The sequence below is a fragment of the Capsella rubella genome, unplaced genomic scaffold, assembly GCF_000375325.1.
Source record: "Capsella rubella cultivar Monte Gargano unplaced genomic scaffold, Caprub1_0 scaffold_1, whole genome shotgun sequence".
Classification (NCBI taxonomy): Eukaryota; Viridiplantae; Streptophyta; class Magnoliopsida; order Brassicales; family Brassicaceae; genus Capsella; species Capsella rubella.
The window spans coordinates 19358772-19375088 of NW_006238923.1; the positions used below are offsets into that span (position 1 = coordinate 19358772).

General features: G+C 37.3%; 5 protein-coding genes across 7 annotated transcripts; 2 read left to right on the forward strand and 3 right to left on the reverse strand.

The window, feature by feature from the left end:
- Window positions 1–539: 539 nt before the first annotated feature.
- Window positions 540–1110, reverse strand: LOC17900096 (heavy metal-associated isoprenylated plant protein 41). Its single transcript, XM_023777373.1, has 2 exons — window positions 930–1110; window positions 540–742 (listed from the first exon to the last, which is right to left on the reverse strand). Exons 1-2 carry the CDS (start codon window positions 1108–1110, stop codon window positions 540–542), a joined length of 384 nt encoding a protein of 127 aa, XP_023633141.1.
- A 645-nt stretch (window positions 1111–1755) lies between these two features.
- On the reverse strand, window positions 1756–3287 carry LOC17899697 (protein BOLA1, chloroplastic). The gene has a single exon (XM_006303329.2). It carries the CDS (start codon window positions 2562–2564, stop codon window positions 2097–2099), a length of 468 nt encoding a protein of 155 aa, XP_006303391.1. The 5' UTR covers window positions 2565–3287; the 3' UTR covers window positions 1756–2096.
- A 16-nt stretch (window positions 3288–3303) lies between these two features.
- On the forward strand, window positions 3304–6876 carry LOC17899815 (uridine kinase-like protein 3). Of its 2 annotated transcripts, XM_023789586.1 has the most exons (15): window positions 3304–3415; window positions 3925–4068; window positions 4159–4250; window positions 4354–4423; window positions 4574–4692; window positions 4888–4984; window positions 5136–5215; window positions 5329–5523; window positions 5616–5699; window positions 5770–5830; window positions 5941–6001; window positions 6069–6162; window positions 6230–6302; window positions 6390–6472; window positions 6555–6876. In XM_023789586.1, the coding sequence occupies exons 2-15, from the start codon at window positions 3927–3929 to the stop codon at window positions 6702–6704; spliced, it is 1401 nt and encodes a 466-aa protein (XP_023645354.1). In that variant the 5' UTR covers window positions 3304–3415; window positions 3925–3926; the 3' UTR covers window positions 6705–6876. The 2 variants fall into 2 exon arrangements, with proteins under 2 accessions (XP_023645354.1, XP_023645355.1); XM_023789587.1 differs by lacking the exons at window positions 3304–3415; window positions 3925–4068 and having other exon boundaries at window positions 4354–4427.
- Window positions 6877–7170: 294 nt separating this feature from the next.
- On the forward strand, window positions 7171–10669 carry LOC17900511 (GBF-interacting protein 1-like). Its single transcript, XM_023789739.1, has 9 exons — window positions 7171–7520; window positions 7980–8023; window positions 8128–8200; window positions 8289–8409; window positions 8496–8593; window positions 8757–9045; window positions 9282–9531; window positions 9627–10007; window positions 10102–10669. Exons 1-9 carry the CDS (start codon window positions 7349–7351, stop codon window positions 10396–10398), a joined length of 1725 nt encoding a protein of 574 aa, XP_023645507.1. The 5' UTR covers window positions 7171–7348; the 3' UTR covers window positions 10399–10669.
- Window positions 10670–10831: 162 nt separating this feature from the next.
- LOC17899203 (spindle pole body component 110) lies at window positions 10832–13703 on the reverse strand. 2 transcript variants are annotated; one of them, XM_006307255.2, is made up of 6 exons: window positions 13399–13703; window positions 12558–12965; window positions 12206–12429; window positions 11878–12024; window positions 11361–11585; window positions 10832–11222 (listed from the first exon to the last, which is right to left on the reverse strand). In XM_006307255.2, the coding sequence occupies exons 1-6, from the start codon at window positions 13657–13659 to the stop codon at window positions 10994–10996; spliced, it is 1494 nt and encodes a 497-aa protein (XP_006307317.1). In that variant the 5' UTR covers window positions 13660–13703; the 3' UTR covers window positions 10832–10993. The 2 variants fall into 2 exon arrangements, with proteins under 2 accessions (XP_006307317.1, XP_006307316.1); XM_006307254.2 differs by having other exon boundaries at window positions 12558–12988; window positions 13399–13487.
- Window positions 13704–16317: the final 2614 nt, after the last annotated feature.

The window sequence follows — 16317 nt, forward strand, 5'->3', positions numbered from 1 at the left end:
AGGTTTTGTTCTTTTGGTGTATCTGGGCAGTTCATGATGCATCGAGCTGTATTCAACGCGGGCATGTTTATTATTCATTGCCCGAGTTGAAAAAGCTTGGTGACACTTTGATTCTCGTTCTTTCACTTCTCTACGTTTCATCTTTTCTGCATAAAGCTCCTTAGCCGCAAGAGAGAATTTGAATTTGAACGTACTGCACTCTCCCAAAAGGAACGGTTGGTCACATCTGAATCCATCTCCTCTCTTATTCTCATAACCAGGGAAGTTTCTCTTATCGAACGCCACACACTGAATTAGTACAAGAAAGCATCTGCTAGCGAGCTCTTCGAGCTTCCAGTGGCAAAAAGGTGCTTTGGTCTTTTGAGTGACATGAATTTCTCCATGATCCTTTAGCATATGGCATGCACCATGGAAAAATCCAAAAACCAACTCCTTATGCTTCCTACAGACAAGTGATAAATCGTTACAAATATCCCTCAAAGGTGCAGCATCTGGTCTAACTGCAAGAAGACAGTATCTGTAACACTAAAACGTTGTTCTTACCGTATTTGACATGGATCAGACTCTCTAGTGTGGAAACCGGTGTGCGGGAAGTTGAAGATGACACGATCAAATCTTCGGAAATGAAGATCAGGATGGCGTTGCAGTTTGGTTGCATCAACTCCATGTAATAGGAAAGCTCCAAGTCTCTTCAAAGTTTCAAGGTTTGATCTTGCCTTCTTGTACTTTCTAACTACAGCGTCTGCTTCAATTACCCACAAAACACATGAGACAACAGATGAAATCAAGCTTTAAATTTGGTTTATACAAGCTATGAACAGAGAGGAAAAAATGCAGATCTTGAAAACTCAATCATTCACGGGAAGCTCAAGAAATCAGTACTGGTTCACCATAAAAGCCCTGGCAATGTAAGCAAACCAAGTGGTTACCATATGAATCGAGAGAGGAAGCATAGATATTGAAAGCAGAGCCGAAGCAAGTAGCTAAGCTACACGAGAACGAGAAATCTCCTTCGCCAAGGAGAAGTATCTGATGCTTGGATGAATAGTGTTCGACCCACTTATCTTCATCATCGTCTCTATCTCTTTTAAGTTCCAAATACTCTCTCATCGTCAATGTAGTGATGAATGCTCTAATATTTGGGAAGTTTTTCTTTTCGTTTTATCTTCAGAAATATATTAACGTACCTATTTCGGCTTTGTTCATGTATAAAACTTAAGGGACGGTTTAGTTTCCCTAAAGATGGAACTCAAATGACGATTGAGTTTAACCACAAAACAAAAAGGTGATGACTGATTTAAATTAAACCCATACAACATTCTTTTGAAAAGGCGTTTTGTTTTTAGCGTTAGCGAGTAGAAAACGCTATATAACACAATCACTGAATATGAAAGGGCACTTGGAAGAAGAACGAGGCTGAAACATGATAAATAAAAACAACCCTTTTGCCCTCCAAGTTAGCAAATACATGGCACAAACGGTTTCATTTAAAATCATAAATGTGCTTCAATAGCTACCAGTCTACCACCCTAAACCAGAGATTTTCACAAATGATAAGCCATTAAAGTTTGAGTTTTGTATACAGTTTGATTATGTGTACTCAATGCCCTAGAGAAATTGCGGGAGATTGCCCAAGAAACAAGGTTTGATTTGTCATCAACAATGACCTCTTCAACTCTGCTTGCTTTTAGAGATTTTCCGGGAGAGAATGAATAGAATTTGCATTAAAGTTCAACTGAAAACAGAGATGACAAATGGAAGCTAGCTAGAACATTTCATCAAGCTAGGAACAATATATGTACAGTAGTTTTGGTTTCTAGAAAACACAGAAGTCGAATTGAACTAAAAGCTAGTGTCTTTGTTTGAAGTTCGAACACCTACCATCATCCAAAAGCAAACACAAATCCAGAAACACAATCACACACACCCTCAAGCAAATGTAAGAAAATGAAGCATTGGGTTCTGCAATAAAATTAAAAAAAACAGAGACTTTGATGGGAAAAATCCAATCTTTAAAGTAAAGAAAGAGTTGGTTTGTTAACAACAAAGTAAGCATCAATATCATAAACTCTGTCATAAGAGTAGCCAGGCACTAACTAGCCTGAAGGAGGAGACTCAGAAGGGGTCTTAGAGACGATAGAAAGAGCGTGCAATCCAGTATCCAGCTCTTCCCTTAGCAAATCGTAGACCAACCTATGCCTCTTCACCAAATTCATTCCTTGGAATCCTTTGGAGACGATCTTGACATTGAAATGCGTCTCTTCGTCGGTTCTACCTTTCATGCCGGCGTGACCAGCGTGCTGATACGAAACGTCTTCGATCACTAACTCCACTGGTTCGAGCTCTTTCTGAAGCTTCTCTCTCATCCTGCTCGCTCGACTCTCCATTGCTGTTTTATCAACGCTGCTCATGGTGACGGATCTTGAACCAATTCCCGTAGAATTCGACTCGGAACTGAAGAATTTAGGTAGGGAGACGAAGACGCTCGGAGAATTTACCGGCGATTTTAGGGTTTGAGTCCGGTGGAAACCAGATACGATTAACCTAATCGAAGATGAAAACATGGCGATAGAATCAAAGATTCTAAACCCCGATATGGAACGACGTCGTTTATTGGCTTATCATCTTCACGAGAAACCTACCAATTGAAAAGGGCGTTATTGCATTAACGTCCAATAAACTTGTAAATATTATAACTCTATCCCATATATATGAAGAAATTTTACAAAAAAAAGGATCTAAATTCAAAAAAAGTAAATCGAAACATCACCTAGTTCACATTTTTGTGAAGAATAAAAAAATTGAAAAGTACATACTCTAATTGAAAAAATGTGTGTACTTATTAATAAGATTAAACGTTATTTTTATGAAGGTAATGTAGATGATCATTCGACCATATCACTGCGTGGGTTAGCGCGCAGCAGTGGAGAGTAGGTCCGACAGTCCTAATAGGATCTGACGTGGATCCTCCATCTGTCTTTACTTTTAAGGACCTGAAACAACCTCCAATTTACCACTACTGCCACTACCAAATTACTACGCTATCAGTGGGAAGGTCGGTTTCGTAATTAACCAACAAAAAACCCACTTTCCGGTTTTCGTAGGAGACCCGTCTCCGCCGCTGCATCTCATCCTTGATCGATCCTCCCATTCATTCTCCTTCTCTCTCTCTCTCTTTTTCACCGCATATACTACACATTTTATATATTATTATATAAATATAAAATACGTATATAATATAGGAGATATCTGTAACTCAGTTTTTGTCTGTGCATCAACTTAAACAGGCAATGCTCGTCTCTCTGTGTCTGTCTATATATATGTTTTAGATCCCCCTCTGTTATATGTTGGAACTGGGAAGCTCTTCGTGTCTTTTTATTAGCTTATCCGTGATCTCGATTTCCTTTTTAATTTCGTAAGTTTTCCTTTCTTTTCTTTCTAACCTCTGTTTCTCAAGATTCGATTTTTATTTTGATGATGATTGATGAACACACACGTTTCTTCTCATTCTTTTTGCATGTATTTATCCTCAAAATTATCTACCTTTCTGAATCTCCTTTTTTTTCTTCTTCTAATTTCATTTCTTTTTTCCCCTGGGATAATGTTAGGATTGGCGTTACTATTATTATTTTGTCGATCACGATTGGTTCCAAGTGTTGTTCCTCTTCCTTGTTTTGTTTTAACGAGATTTGAGGCTATGGCTATCACGGCATTGCTACTTGTCCAATCTAAATATGTCTTCTTTTTAAAGTTGTTTGATTCTTTTGAGGATCATTTTTTCTTCTTTTCTTGACTGAAAGCAAATATAAAAACAAGTCTTCTTTTTTCGTTTCTGAATGGTGGTGAAGTGACAACAAAAGGTGGTAAGCCTTATTGGCATTTTCCATGTGATCCATCTTAAAGACTGTATCTTTTGTGTTGTAGGAATGGCTTCAAACTCGGCTGTTGATATGATAGAGACATCTTCAAAGGCTCATTTCTCAGGCTTTCATCAAATGGATGGTTTAGTTTCCACTATATCAGATCAAATGGCTGAGGATGAAGAACATGGGCAACCTTTTGTGATCGGTGAGAGACAGCTGGGTAATTTTATCTTTACCGGTTTCAAGATGGTTGCAATCAGAAAATGCTAATTGTGAAAATTGTTTTTTTTTTCAGGAGTTGCTGGAGGAGCAGCATCAGGTAAAACAACTGTTTGCGATATGATTATGCAGCAACTACATGATCAGAGAGCTGTTGTTGTAAATCAGGTTCTCCATTGTCAACTATATCTTTTTAGTTCTGATCAGTGGATGTAAGTCGAATGTATATAATACATTGAGGTTGGTCCTTTTTTTTTCTTTTTCTTGGCAGGATTCTTTCTACCATAATGTAAATGAAGAGGAGCTTGCAAGAGTTTATGATTACAATTTTGACCATCCTGGTTAGTAAGTCTCTGAATGGCGAAATAAAAACTAATTTATGGGACTCTTGATGTAATGCAAGACTGTTTTGTGTCGCTTTGCCTTTTAAATAACTGAACTATCTGTCATATGTTTGCTTGTACATATGAGTTTTGCTCCTTGTCTTGTAGACGCTTTCGATACGGAGCAATTATTGTCTTCCATGGAGAAATTAAGAAAAGGACAAGCTGTAGATATTCCCAACTATGACTTTAAAAGTTACAAGAACAATGTGTTTCCACCTAGAAGAGTAAGGAGCTATTTTTAGGATCCTTACTTTCTTCTCACATAGTCACTTGGTAAATCTGCTGGTTTTGAGTTCTGAACTTTGCTTCTTATTTCTGAAGTGATTAGCTTTCTTTTTTCAGATGCATAAACTTGTCCATCATTGCTTTTCTAAGAATATGCATATACTAATAACTCTCTGTATGTGATATATTTGCAGGTAAACCCTTCTGATGTTATAATTCTGGAAGGGATACTCATTTTCCACGACCCTCGGGTGCGAGATTTGATGAACATGAAGATATTCGTGGATGCAGGTCTTTCCCATACTGAACCCGCTACATTTATCTAGCCAAATCTGTAGCATATATGAGATGCTGCACTTGTGTATTATATGTTACAATTCTATGTACTCATGATGGTAAAAAATTTGGTTTCTTATTCTACATCATGGCATTATTTATGCAGATGCTGATGTGCGTTTAGCGAGAAGGATTAAACGCGATACTGTTGAGAAGGGCAGAGATATTGCCACTGTTCTTGATCAGGTTTGTGTGGCTGTATATTCTTTTTGTGCAGAGAATTTCATTAATATCACAACAATGTCTAGATTTCGCGCTGACTCTTCATTTATGTTTTGATTTGTGAAACTCCTGAGCAGTATTCAAAGTTTGTGAAACCAGCATTTGAGGATTTCATACTCCCAACAAAGAAATACGCAGATATAATAATTCCCCGGGGTGGTGATAACCATGTTGCTATTGATTTGATTGTGCAACACATCCACACGAAGCTCGGTCAACATGATCTCTGTAAAATCTATCCAAACCTTTATGTTATTCAATCAACTTTTCAGGTTTTACTTATTCTCCTTCTTCTCTTCTAATCACCGGTAATCATTTCTTGTATAATGACCAGAACGACTGATCTTTTAGCCGTTGGTTACAGATACGTGGGATGCACACTCTAATCCGAGACTCGAAAACAACAAAGCATGACTTCATCTTCTACTCCGATCGATTGATTCGTTTGGTGGGTGCCAAGTTTGATTTTTGTTTTGCATTAATTTACCATGTTTGCCTTATTAATGTCCTCTCGCCAGGTTGTTGAGCACGGCCTCGGGCACCTTCCTTTTACAGAAAAGCAAGTGGTCACTCCCACAGGTTAGCTAATGACAAATATTATATCTTACTGCAGTCTTTTGCACAGCAGAAACCTCCAACCAGAGTGAGATAAATAAACTCATGTCTTTTTTTTCTTCTGTATAATTTAGGATCTGTGTATTCGGGTGTGGACTTCTGTAAGAGGCTGTGTGGTGTCTCAGTTATCAGAAGGTAAAGAAACCAGCTCAAATCATCATACTTCAAGGAGACCGTATAATGATTCTGTCTTTGAACACAGCGGTGAGAGTATGGAGAACGCTCTTAGAGCATGCTGCAAAGGAATCAAAATTGGAAAGATTCTGATTCATAGAGAAGGGGACAACGGTCAACAGGTTGGTAACTTGTTTGTGTTCTTCCTCTGTTCATCACTTGTCCTAACTATTTTATGGCAACCACCAGCTTATATACGAGAAGCTACCCTCAGACATTTCGGAAAGGCATGTGCTTTTGCTAGACCCAATCCTGGGGACAGGTCTGTTGTGAACTCTGTTACTGCTGATGAGCAAAAGACAAGACGTGGGAAGATAACAAAGGAATGTTTTTGTTTGTTTGTTCGCAGGAAACTCGGCGGTGCAAGCTATAAGACTGCTGATAAGTAAAGGCGTGCCTGAATCCAACATCATATTTCTAAATCTCATATCAGTAAGTTTGAAAACCGAAACGTTTTGGCTTCTTCTCTGCATATATAGCTGAAGCATTCGAAATATTTGGTTTTGTCTGTTAGGCGCCTCAAGGAGTAAATGTGGTTTGCAAAAAATTCCCAAGGATAAAGATTGTGACTTCTGAGATAGAACTCGGTCTAAACGATGAATACAGAGTTGTTCCCGGCATGGGGGAGTTTGGAGACCGCTATTTTGGGACGGATGACGAGTGAGAGAAAGAGAGACAGAGCTTTTGCCTTAGCTCAAAAATTTTGAATTCTTGTTTCAATATGTTATACGGATTTCATGACTCGGATTCATACATATATATATATATATATATATATATATATATATGTATACCAAAAACAAAAATTCCAAACTCACTTAATTTTTACTTACATGAACCACTCTTGTGAACCTATATGTATGTATACACAGTTTTCGGGTCCATCTCTCGTGGCCATGTGTGTCTCTCTCTAATTGGTTGGTCCATTGAAGTCAACCTTAATGATATGATGAATTAGATGAAAATGTAAATTAAGCTGTATTGATATAGTAGTACTAACTATTAAGAGAATTTAATCCAGTACTAACCAATTCAGTTTTAAAACAAACAGAACCATGATTGAGTTGTGTTGTGTTGTGTTGTGTTGTGCAATGAAGAGTGTTGTGACGTGAGCGTATCTATATATATATATGAAGTTACGGACAGAGTAGTTGGGAAGCGGTACAAAACAGTAATAATAATACAATACGGAGGACTCTCGCTTTTCTAGTTTTCTCGCTCGCTCGCGCTTCCAATTTCAATTTTGCTTTCTCTCTCCTCCCGCTTCTCTGCTTCTTCTTCTTCTTCTTCATCCCCTTGTTTTACACCATGAGCTCCGATGGCGGCTCCTCTAGGGTTTCGATTCCCCACCATCTCCGCAAAACCCTTCAGAGCATCAGAGAGATTACTGGCAAACAACACTCCGACGAGGATATCTTCGCTGTCTATAAGGATTCCTTCAATGATCCTGACGAGACCGCTCAGAAGCTCCTCTTTTTAGGTAACTCTTGCTAGCTCTACTACTACTAGTCATCTCTCTCTCTCTCTCCACTTAGGGTTTCCTTGTTTCTGATGCGGCGCTCTCTCTTGTCATGTGTGTTTGGCCTCCATCGATTCGGGTTGTAGGGTTTGTCTGTTTTGGAAGATCGTGTGTGGATGTTCTTTTGGTTCGCTGCTGTTTTGAGTTTCTCTCTTTGGTGCCTTGAACTTTATTATAATATCAGAGATATCTCTGTTTCCTCCTTCTCGTTTGGAATTATATGCTTTTAAGTCGTTTCTTTTAAGCTGCAAGGTACTTTTTGGTTCAAGGATTCTACTAGTGGGTGCCTTATTATTGTCTAGGTACTATTTGTCTTCTGTGTTGGGATTTTGGGTTGCATAGATTAACATTGCAGCCTCTTTGGAAATTGTATTCTCATTATACTCGTGTGAATCATTGTATTTTGCTTTGGCATTGCAGATACGTTTCATGAGGTGAAAAGTAAAAAGGAGAAAAGGAAAGAGGCAAGTGTTCTTTTTCTTTTTCTTTTTCGATTCACATAGCAATCCTTATGAATCACTTGCTCTTATAGCTTTCATTATCTCATATGACCACTGTCTGTCTGCAGAATATAGTGCCAATTATCCAAGCAAGTGGCAGAGGTGGTCGGAGGAACTTTGCTTCTAGTAACACTTATCAAGGTTTGTTTGTCTTCTTTTAATTATTCTTAGAAATAACAATCTTCTTGCTCTTCCCTGCTTTAAGCTCTTTGTTGACATTATGATGCAGGCAATGGAAGAAGTGCATCTTTTAAAAGGGCAAATGGAGCTAATCATGCAACAGGAGGTTCTAGAACTGCTCTACCTGCCACTAACAAAGCAGGGAACATCGCTGTACCTACTGAAATTAAGTATGTCTACATATCATCCTCCCATTATCGATGCTTTTCATTTTTCTCTTAATTCTTTGCTAAGTATTACATGATACTTTTTGCAGGGATTCTGATGCTACTAGTCTTCCGAGTAAAGTCAGCAATCATAAAGTTCAAGATGATGTTTCTTTGATATCTACATCTCATTGCAGTAGCCAGTCAGGTATATTGATTTTTTTTTTTTTTGATATCAATTTCAGTTTGCTTCAAACTCTTTCTCTTCATTGAGGTAGTTGTCAGTTTATTATGTTGTCTAGTTAAGTTAGTTATGGTGCAGCAACTATGGCCTGGTATTTGACTCAGCTTCTGGTTTCTTTTTGTAACAGTCACAGAAATTGAGACTGTGTTCAATAAAGGCAAAACTCATTCGCTTCCCAAGTCAGATGCTAGCGAACGATGTCACGTAACATTTCCTTTCCACCTTCAGGATGCCAAAGCACTGCAAAATGGTCTGACATTTGGCAGTTTTGATTCCAATTTTGTGAACGAGGTATCTTCTACCAATGGTGCTAGTGGCGGAGGTGACTCAAATTTGGAGTCGTCTCATGGGACAGGGGATGGTGAGAGAGAACCTTCTCCCACTTCCAATGGTGTTCCTGGGGTTGCTTCTGCCAGGTTGGTGACTTAAGTACTTTCAATCTACATATTGTTTTCTGTAGTTTTTGATCTTCTGCAAGCTCTATCCAAACACACTACTCTGGGTTTCAGTTAAGTAGACTACTCAGATAAGCATTTTTGGGAAGGTCTTTCCTTGTGATATAGTAGTCGGGGTGTAATCTTTTTTTGTTGGCTAATCCTTTTCACTGTCAAAATTTCATGTTTGTATCTCATTACCATACCTTCTTGTGCAGAGAAGAAGCATCAACTTTTTCTGAAGATAAGGATCATGAAATTTCAAATTTGGCACCTGAAGCTGAGCTGATTGTGCACTCCGATCACAATGTCCCACCTGTAGAAGAAGTATTAAAGGAGGAAGATTTATCAAACACACAAACTCATCAAATTGCTTATGGTCAACAAGCTCCACTCAGTATGTTTGGTCTTGTCCCCTCTATATCTGCATTAGGCCAACATTTAAACACAGAAGCAGCAGAGACTCAGGTACGTGGAATATTCTTGTTACATTATATGCAGCCAAACGATCCCTTTATCTGGTGTAGTTTCTTGATAGCTGAATTTTCTTTTTCAAATTGCAGACCGGAAATTCCAATGCTGCAGCTATTGCATTAGTATCCTATCCTCCAGACCAGGGTTCCATTGCAGCAGCCTCTCAACAGGCAAATCTTTATAGGCAGCAATACCCTCCCAATTTTTTCCCTTACGGTCCATATTACTCACCGTATTATATGCCACCGCCATACATTCACCAATTTGTGAGCCCAAATGGGATCCCTCAGCAGTCTTATTTCCCACCAGGAGCTGCTCTAACAGCACCTTCTCATGTAGGACCAGTAGGCAACACCGAAAATCCTTCCCAGGCAAACCTATCCCTACACGCTTCTCCCACGGTTGCAACACAAATCCCAACTGCAACCGCCTTAAATTCTATCCATAGTGAAGAAAATGCATCACCCATGGTGAGTTTTGTTACTGTTCTTTCCTTGCAATGATATATGTGTAGACCATAAATTTTAAGAGTGCTGTACATGATACATGATGTTGTTGTTGCAGACTGAAAGTGCAGCTCCATGGATTGGGCAGGGATTTGGCAACCTGCAGGTAAATCCAATGTATAACTTAGCACTCCAAGGTCAGCCACTCAGTTTTCCAGTCGTGCAGGGTGGTCATGGCGGCCTCATGGGAATACACCAGCCAACACTGCCCATGACCGCTGCTGCTTCAACTACATATCAGACCTTACCGCCAGGGCCACACACAACAACGTCTATGGCTGAACCCATAGGAAACCCGCACATCACTTATCAGCAACATCAAGCTGCCCTAACAAATTGGGTCAACAACTATTAGGTCAAGGGTCAAGGGAAGCAGCTATAAAGTTTCACATCAAACAAGTAAAAGAGATGTTAAAGTCTGGATTTTTGGGTGTAAATACTTAGGAACAATCATCCCCAGAGAAAGTTAGGTTGGCAATTACAAAAGGAAAAAGATGTGCATCAAAATAGCAAACCTTTTGCCCTACTTTTTGTTGTTGTGAGACTACAGAAAATACATAAAAATGTTTGGGAATATCCCTATGGAATAGATTTGTGAAGATGGCATGGCCGCCTCTCTATATTCATGCCTCTTTTGTCTGAATTCCCGAGCTTTAAAGTTTTAACATATATGATGTGACTTAGCCTAATCAGCATTAGGCTCTCTTTAGTAGGCGAGATCAGATCAGAAAAGTTTAACATATATGATGTGACTTAGTCGAATCAGCATTAGGCTCTCTTTGGTAGGGGAGATCAGAACAGAAAAGTTTTCATATATCTGAGAAAAAGATTACACATTCCTATAAACAAACACTTCCTCAATATTTGAAAGCACATAAACGGATACCTTAAACTCTACAAAAAATGTAAAATTTCATCCAACTTCATCTGCCACATGAGACATGAACTAGTTATTTCTTAAGGCTTTCGTTTTCTTTCCTGATGGCATCCAGATCGGCTTGTAGTTTCTCCAAACTCATGCCTCGAGCAGTGATGGACCCCAACTTCTTTTCATAATCGGCTGTTTCTCTTCTAAACCGATCAGTCATGAGAATTTTCTCAGAAATTTGCTCAAAAATACTGTGAATACTGGTCAGTAGCTTGTAGACCTGTCGTACCGATGGATCTTTTCTCACTTTGCTGCATAAAAAGAAAAACCTTCCTCATCATCACATTATCAAAAGTTATAAATGTTCTGTTAAGCCGAGCGCATGGAAACTTTTCCTTTGGTGTATATCTGACAAGACAGTTCAAATATGTCTGAGAAAAGGCTCATACCTTGTAACCATTTCATCCACAACAACATATGATCGGTGCAGTCGTTCTCGGATAGAGTTACTCTCTAATTGTAGCCCCCTGGTCTCCTCTGAAATTCTCTGAATATCAGTGTCAAGTTTACGGCTATTTTTAGTTATTTCTTTAATCCCATGGATATGAGATTTCCGAGGCACTGCTTTTGGCTGCCTCTCAAGTTCATTGTATAGGTTACACAGTTCATCTTCCCTGTAGGGAAAAGATTAACACATTGAAATGATACGAGAGTCTAGGGAATAATAACTTGATCAAGGTGACAGGCACAGTTATATATTCAAGGCTTCAACGCCAACACCCATAAAAAAATGCTTTTATTTTTCTTCTTTATAACTTTTTTGTGTTCCACTGTTATTACCCAACAAAAGAACTTAGAAGCATATATCTCTAATAGCAAAAAGAAAAAGAGATAAAGTAACAATCAAAAGCACAAAGTCAAAAATCATAGATAGTGAAGAGCCATGTAATACGAGTTTCTGGTTACCTCTTTTGACTTTCTGATGATACAGATTGTAAGTCCAGTTCAGCCTTTCTCAACTTATGGAATTTCTCTTTAGCCTCTGGCTCCTCTACATGAAGTTTGTCCAAAAGACGTAGCTTTTTAGTTTCCAAAGTCTTCCTTACATCGTCCCTGAAGGAAGAGATGATATACTTAGTAAATCATGCTATACATAGTGCTCCGCCAATGCCTCTATCTATTTATTCATACAGGGATTGTACATATATATTTCAAGTTATCAATTCCTGTGGTAGCCCATGAAACTGAATGCATGGATGCTTTCAACTTGAAAATGATAGAATAGTGTTCATACCATTGCTTTCTAATATCCATGAGATTACATCTTTTGACCACTAGTTGTTGATTGAGCTCATCGAGATATGATCCACCCGGCTGTTTGTCTTCCAATAACCTCTCCGCAACCATCTTTAATAACTCCAGCTCGCTGCCAAGTCTAAATAACTCTGAAGATCCAGATTCCAGTTCCTCCATGAGTAAATTATGTTGATTCTGTAACTCAACAGTCTCATAACTTGTCTACAAAGCAGAAAAATAATAAGCCATCATCATTCATAAAAATGGGTTGAAATCACGATTCCTATGTAAATGTCCAAACACATAAAAAAAGAAAAAGATAAGACCACAATAAGCAGAAGAACAAGTACCTCAGATGGGTCTTCATAAGAATTCTCGTCATATCCAGATGACTCTCTTAAAGAACGATCTGATGGTAAATCAGTAACAGGGTCATCTGTGTTTCGTGGAAAAGAGTCAACAATGAGGGAACCATTGGTTGAGGTATTGTTTGCGCGAGAGTCTGGTGAACGGGAGATTTCAGTATTCATTGTAAGATCTTTTAGGACAGCTTCAACCTTCTGTATATGCATATCGAAAGACTCATCCTTGTCCTCCTTCACCATCATCTCTTCTGAAGTATCTCTGAAATTCTCCATCGTGGGTCTGATAGCTAAATCAGCAGCTAGGGAAGTTTGCAGTCCTTGATTTTTCTCGGAAAGCCTCTCAACTAGAAACCTAACCAACCTATACGAGTCATCTTCAGATGGATGCAGAAACTGCCGCAAGCAACACATACAATCTGTTTCAGCATGATGTCACACATATAAGAAAAGCAACACTATCCAGAATGAAAAGTTTCTAACGAAGACCAAAGGACTATCACAGCTCTCAGGAACCCATCTCACTAGCTCTCACAGCACCTCCACTCTCTCAGGACATTGCAGAATCAGAAATACAAAGAACAAAACACTATTGATAGACGAAATGGGAGCTATAACTTCCACATCTAATCTATAAATTCCACTGTAAAAGCATGTCCCTTTCAGAGACATTAAATCCTAAAGTTAATTCCTTTAATCAAAGACGATTCTCCCTATCAACCCAACAAACAAATTCATCATTTTGTGATTACTAACATACAAATTGGAAGCAGCGACGCGCACAGATTCATTAAAAGTCTAAGATTTTTTCTTTGTGATAAATGTATACCTTGTAATAACTCATGTCGTTGATGTAGCCTAGACTCTTAACAGAATGAGCGATATCGGTGCAGATCCTAAACCTATCGGGGAGAGAATCAGGGAGCTCATCGCAAAGCGACGACGAGGATGGGTCAATGAGATTAAGCAACTGAGCACAGATCGATACCAACGCCTCCGAGGAAAATTCGCCGACGGAAGAGAAATCTCCGGGAATGAAAACCCCAGATTCAATCAGCGTTGACATCAGTATATCTCGCGATTCCTCCATAACTCCCCCCTTCTCTGCTCTTCTCTTGAAAAGACCAAACTATGGAACAAGAAGAACACAGGAACAACTGTTTCGTTAAAGGTATACTCTCTATACGACGCCGTTTTTGGAAATGATTAAATATAGCGGTAAAATCCGTAAAATGGTGTTCACTTTATCGCGTTTAGCAATGCATTACACTTTGTTTGAATATCTCTAACCTTGAGAAAGTTTCAAGTCCTCTATATATATATGTGATTTAGAGGAATTCAAACCATTTCACTTTTTCTTATTCCCCAAATTACTCCTCTGATCACCATCCGTAATTAACACAAGTATAACTCAAATAGCTAGAGAGCCGATTGTTAAAGAGTCACGGACTCGAAAGGTGTCGTGTTGTCGCATGAGAGAATTAATGGATTATGGAGGTGCATGCATGGTTTAAATTTCATCGTGAGGTTAAGAACGCTATCACTGCCCGCAGATCCAGGAAGCTTTTCAAGAAATTGATGGGGTGCATGCATGGCTCTTATTATATTAGTGATCAGGCGTCACCGTTGAGCAAAGATTAAAATTAAAGAGAGCTGGCATGCATGATTAATAAATTCTTTGCTACTTAACTTATGGTGTTTCTTCTCAAAGGATGCCATGCATGCTATTATATGTTTAAGGTAATCATGGTCATTTTAATTAGCATGCATCTTCCACATTGTTCCGATATTTACTAACATTTGCTTAATAATACAGTTTTTCTCTGCATAGAAGAAACGTAAATTATTTCAAAGTTCTCATTATTATTAGCCGCAGCAGTGCGTAAATTATTTCAAACGTAAATTATATTTTTTGCACAAGGTCCTTAAACAGTTTGAGACATTCATGCACTTTTACACACTATATTTGTTTTATCGTTATTAATGCACGTAATACATATATATATCATCATAATCACGTACGATATATTAACTGAGTGAAATCCTTTATGCACTGCTAGCTGCGGCTAAAGTTAAGTATGCACAACGGCTTAAGACTACGTAAGTATACTATTCTCAAATTTTTAAGCTCATCAGTATTGGTCGGAGAAGAGCTTTACCGAAATGTGGTGGGAACGATGGATGCATGAGACAATGTAAAAAATACTTGAATAGGTATATAAACTGAAAATATATATTTAGAAAAGAAAACAAAAAAACAGGTTGACACATAAAATGTAAGTTTCATAAAATTGACCTTCTAGATAGTTTTAGGGAAAATTAGCATTATAGTACATTTTCAAAACTTAATTTGTGATATAGTACATTTACTATTCAAAATTGGATAAATAGACAAGGGGTCCACTATGTGAGATAGAGAATGTGTGAGATAGATGAGAAAGTGGGGTATAGTGTAGTGGTGGTAAATTACAAAAGGGTAGATGTACAAAAGGCATCTGTATAATTCATTTGTACATATAATATGTGTACGGTTTGATATGTACAATTGTATTTGTACATATATATCATATTGTACACATACATGTATAATACAATATAGTAGTCAATATACATACAATTATATCTATACATATATCATTGTATATAGTTTTTATACATACATTTTTCTGTACATATAATAAATATACAGTTTGATCTGTACAATTGTATTTGTACATATATCCTATTGTACAAATACGTGTACAATCGATTACGACTTGTATACTAATATTTGTACACTTATTAAGTTGTACAGATGTACATATGTACACGTTTTAAGTTGTACGGATTAGATCTGTACACTTAGTAAATTGTACATATCTAAAATTAATAAAAATTATTTGTTATTATCAAATAAAATCTTCAAACAAAATGCATATCATATAATAGAGAAAAAAACATAGATTTTTATATATTTGAAACTTGTAAAAATAAAATTTTTCATTGACTAGTATTTTAGTTTTTAGATTGAAGGGAGAATGTAATTAAAAAGAAAAAAGAAAAATAAATAAATATTAATTAAAAATCTGAGAGGAAAGAAAAATATAATTTAATTATATATTAATGGCATTGTTGTAAATAAGATGTTTTGGTGAGGATTGACAAGGCAAAGAAATAAAATAGCATAGTAAAAATATGGATTTTGCTAATTGTAAATAGTAATTGTACTATTTCTACAATTATGTTTCAAAAACTGTCTATTTCTCCAATTATTCCATAGTTTTAGTCTTTTAGACAATTATAGCCTGTGTTTGTTTATATTGTATAGAATAATAAATAATAATTAACCACTTGAAATTGAATCTGTATATAATAAATTAAAAACCAGTTTTTTGAGGGGCATCAAAAGATCATGCATGTTTAATAAAATGATACCTTCATTGGAGGGTATAATACATAGTATTTAATTTCGTGTTATTGCCAACTATAAACGAGATTTAACTTATGCCACATGTTAGGTCGAGTTTCACTAATTTAGAAGCATTGTTTTGTTTTTTCTTTTTTTTTTATCATATGGTCTCTGATATGAATGATATCTAAAATTATTTGTATTATTTAAAACCGACAGAAGAAAAAGGTAATAAGAGAGGACGATGATGCATGTGTCATATGACTCATATATACATATTACACATACACATAAACATAATAAATGGGGTATTTTAAATATTTTCTTGTGATTGATGAATGAAGAGAACTAACACATGGC

Coding starts and splice junctions, on each gene's coding strand:
- LOC17900096 (XM_023777373.1), bottom strand. CDS start 1,110: ATGAGAGAGTATTTGGAACTTAAAAGAGATAGAGACGATGATGAAGAT. Junction 743..929: donor TTCCTCTCTCGATTCATATG/GTAACCACTTGG, acceptor TAATTGAAGCAG/ACGCTGTAGTTAGAAAGTAC.
- LOC17899697 (XM_006303329.2), bottom strand. CDS start 2,564: ATGTTTTCATCTTCGATTAGGTTAATCGTATCTGGTTTCCACCGGACT.
- LOC17899815 (XM_023789586.1), top strand. CDS start 3,927: ATGGCTTCAAACTCGGCTGTTGATATGATAGAGACATCTTCAAAGGCT. Junction 4,985..5,135: donor GAAGATATTCGTGGATGCAG/GTCTTTCCCATA, acceptor TTATTTATGCAG/ATGCTGATGTGCGTTTAGCG. Junction 6,163..6,229: donor AAGGGGACAACGGTCAACAG/GTTGGTAACTTG, acceptor GGCAACCACCAG/CTTATATACGAGAAGCTACC.
- LOC17900511 (XM_023789739.1), top strand. CDS start 7,349: ATGAGCTCCGATGGCGGCTCCTCTAGGGTTTCGATTCCCCACCATCTC. Junction 7,521..7,979: donor TCAGAAGCTCCTCTTTTTAG/GTAACTCTTGCT, acceptor TTGGCATTGCAG/ATACGTTTCATGAGGTGAAA. Junction 8,201..8,288: donor TTCTAGTAACACTTATCAAG/GTTTGTTTGTCT, acceptor ATTATGATGCAG/GCAATGGAAGAAGTGCATCT.
- LOC17899203 (XM_006307255.2), bottom strand. CDS start 13,659: ATGGAGGAATCGCGAGATATACTGATGTCAACGCTGATTGAATCTGGG. Junction 11,586..11,877: donor TCATCAGAAAGTCAAAAGAG/GTAACCAGAAAC, acceptor TTTTCCCTACAG/GGAAGATGAACTGTGTAACC. Junction 11,223..11,360: donor GTGGATGAAATGGTTACAAG/GTATGAGCCTTT, acceptor CTTTTTATGCAG/CAAAGTGAGAAAAGATCCAT.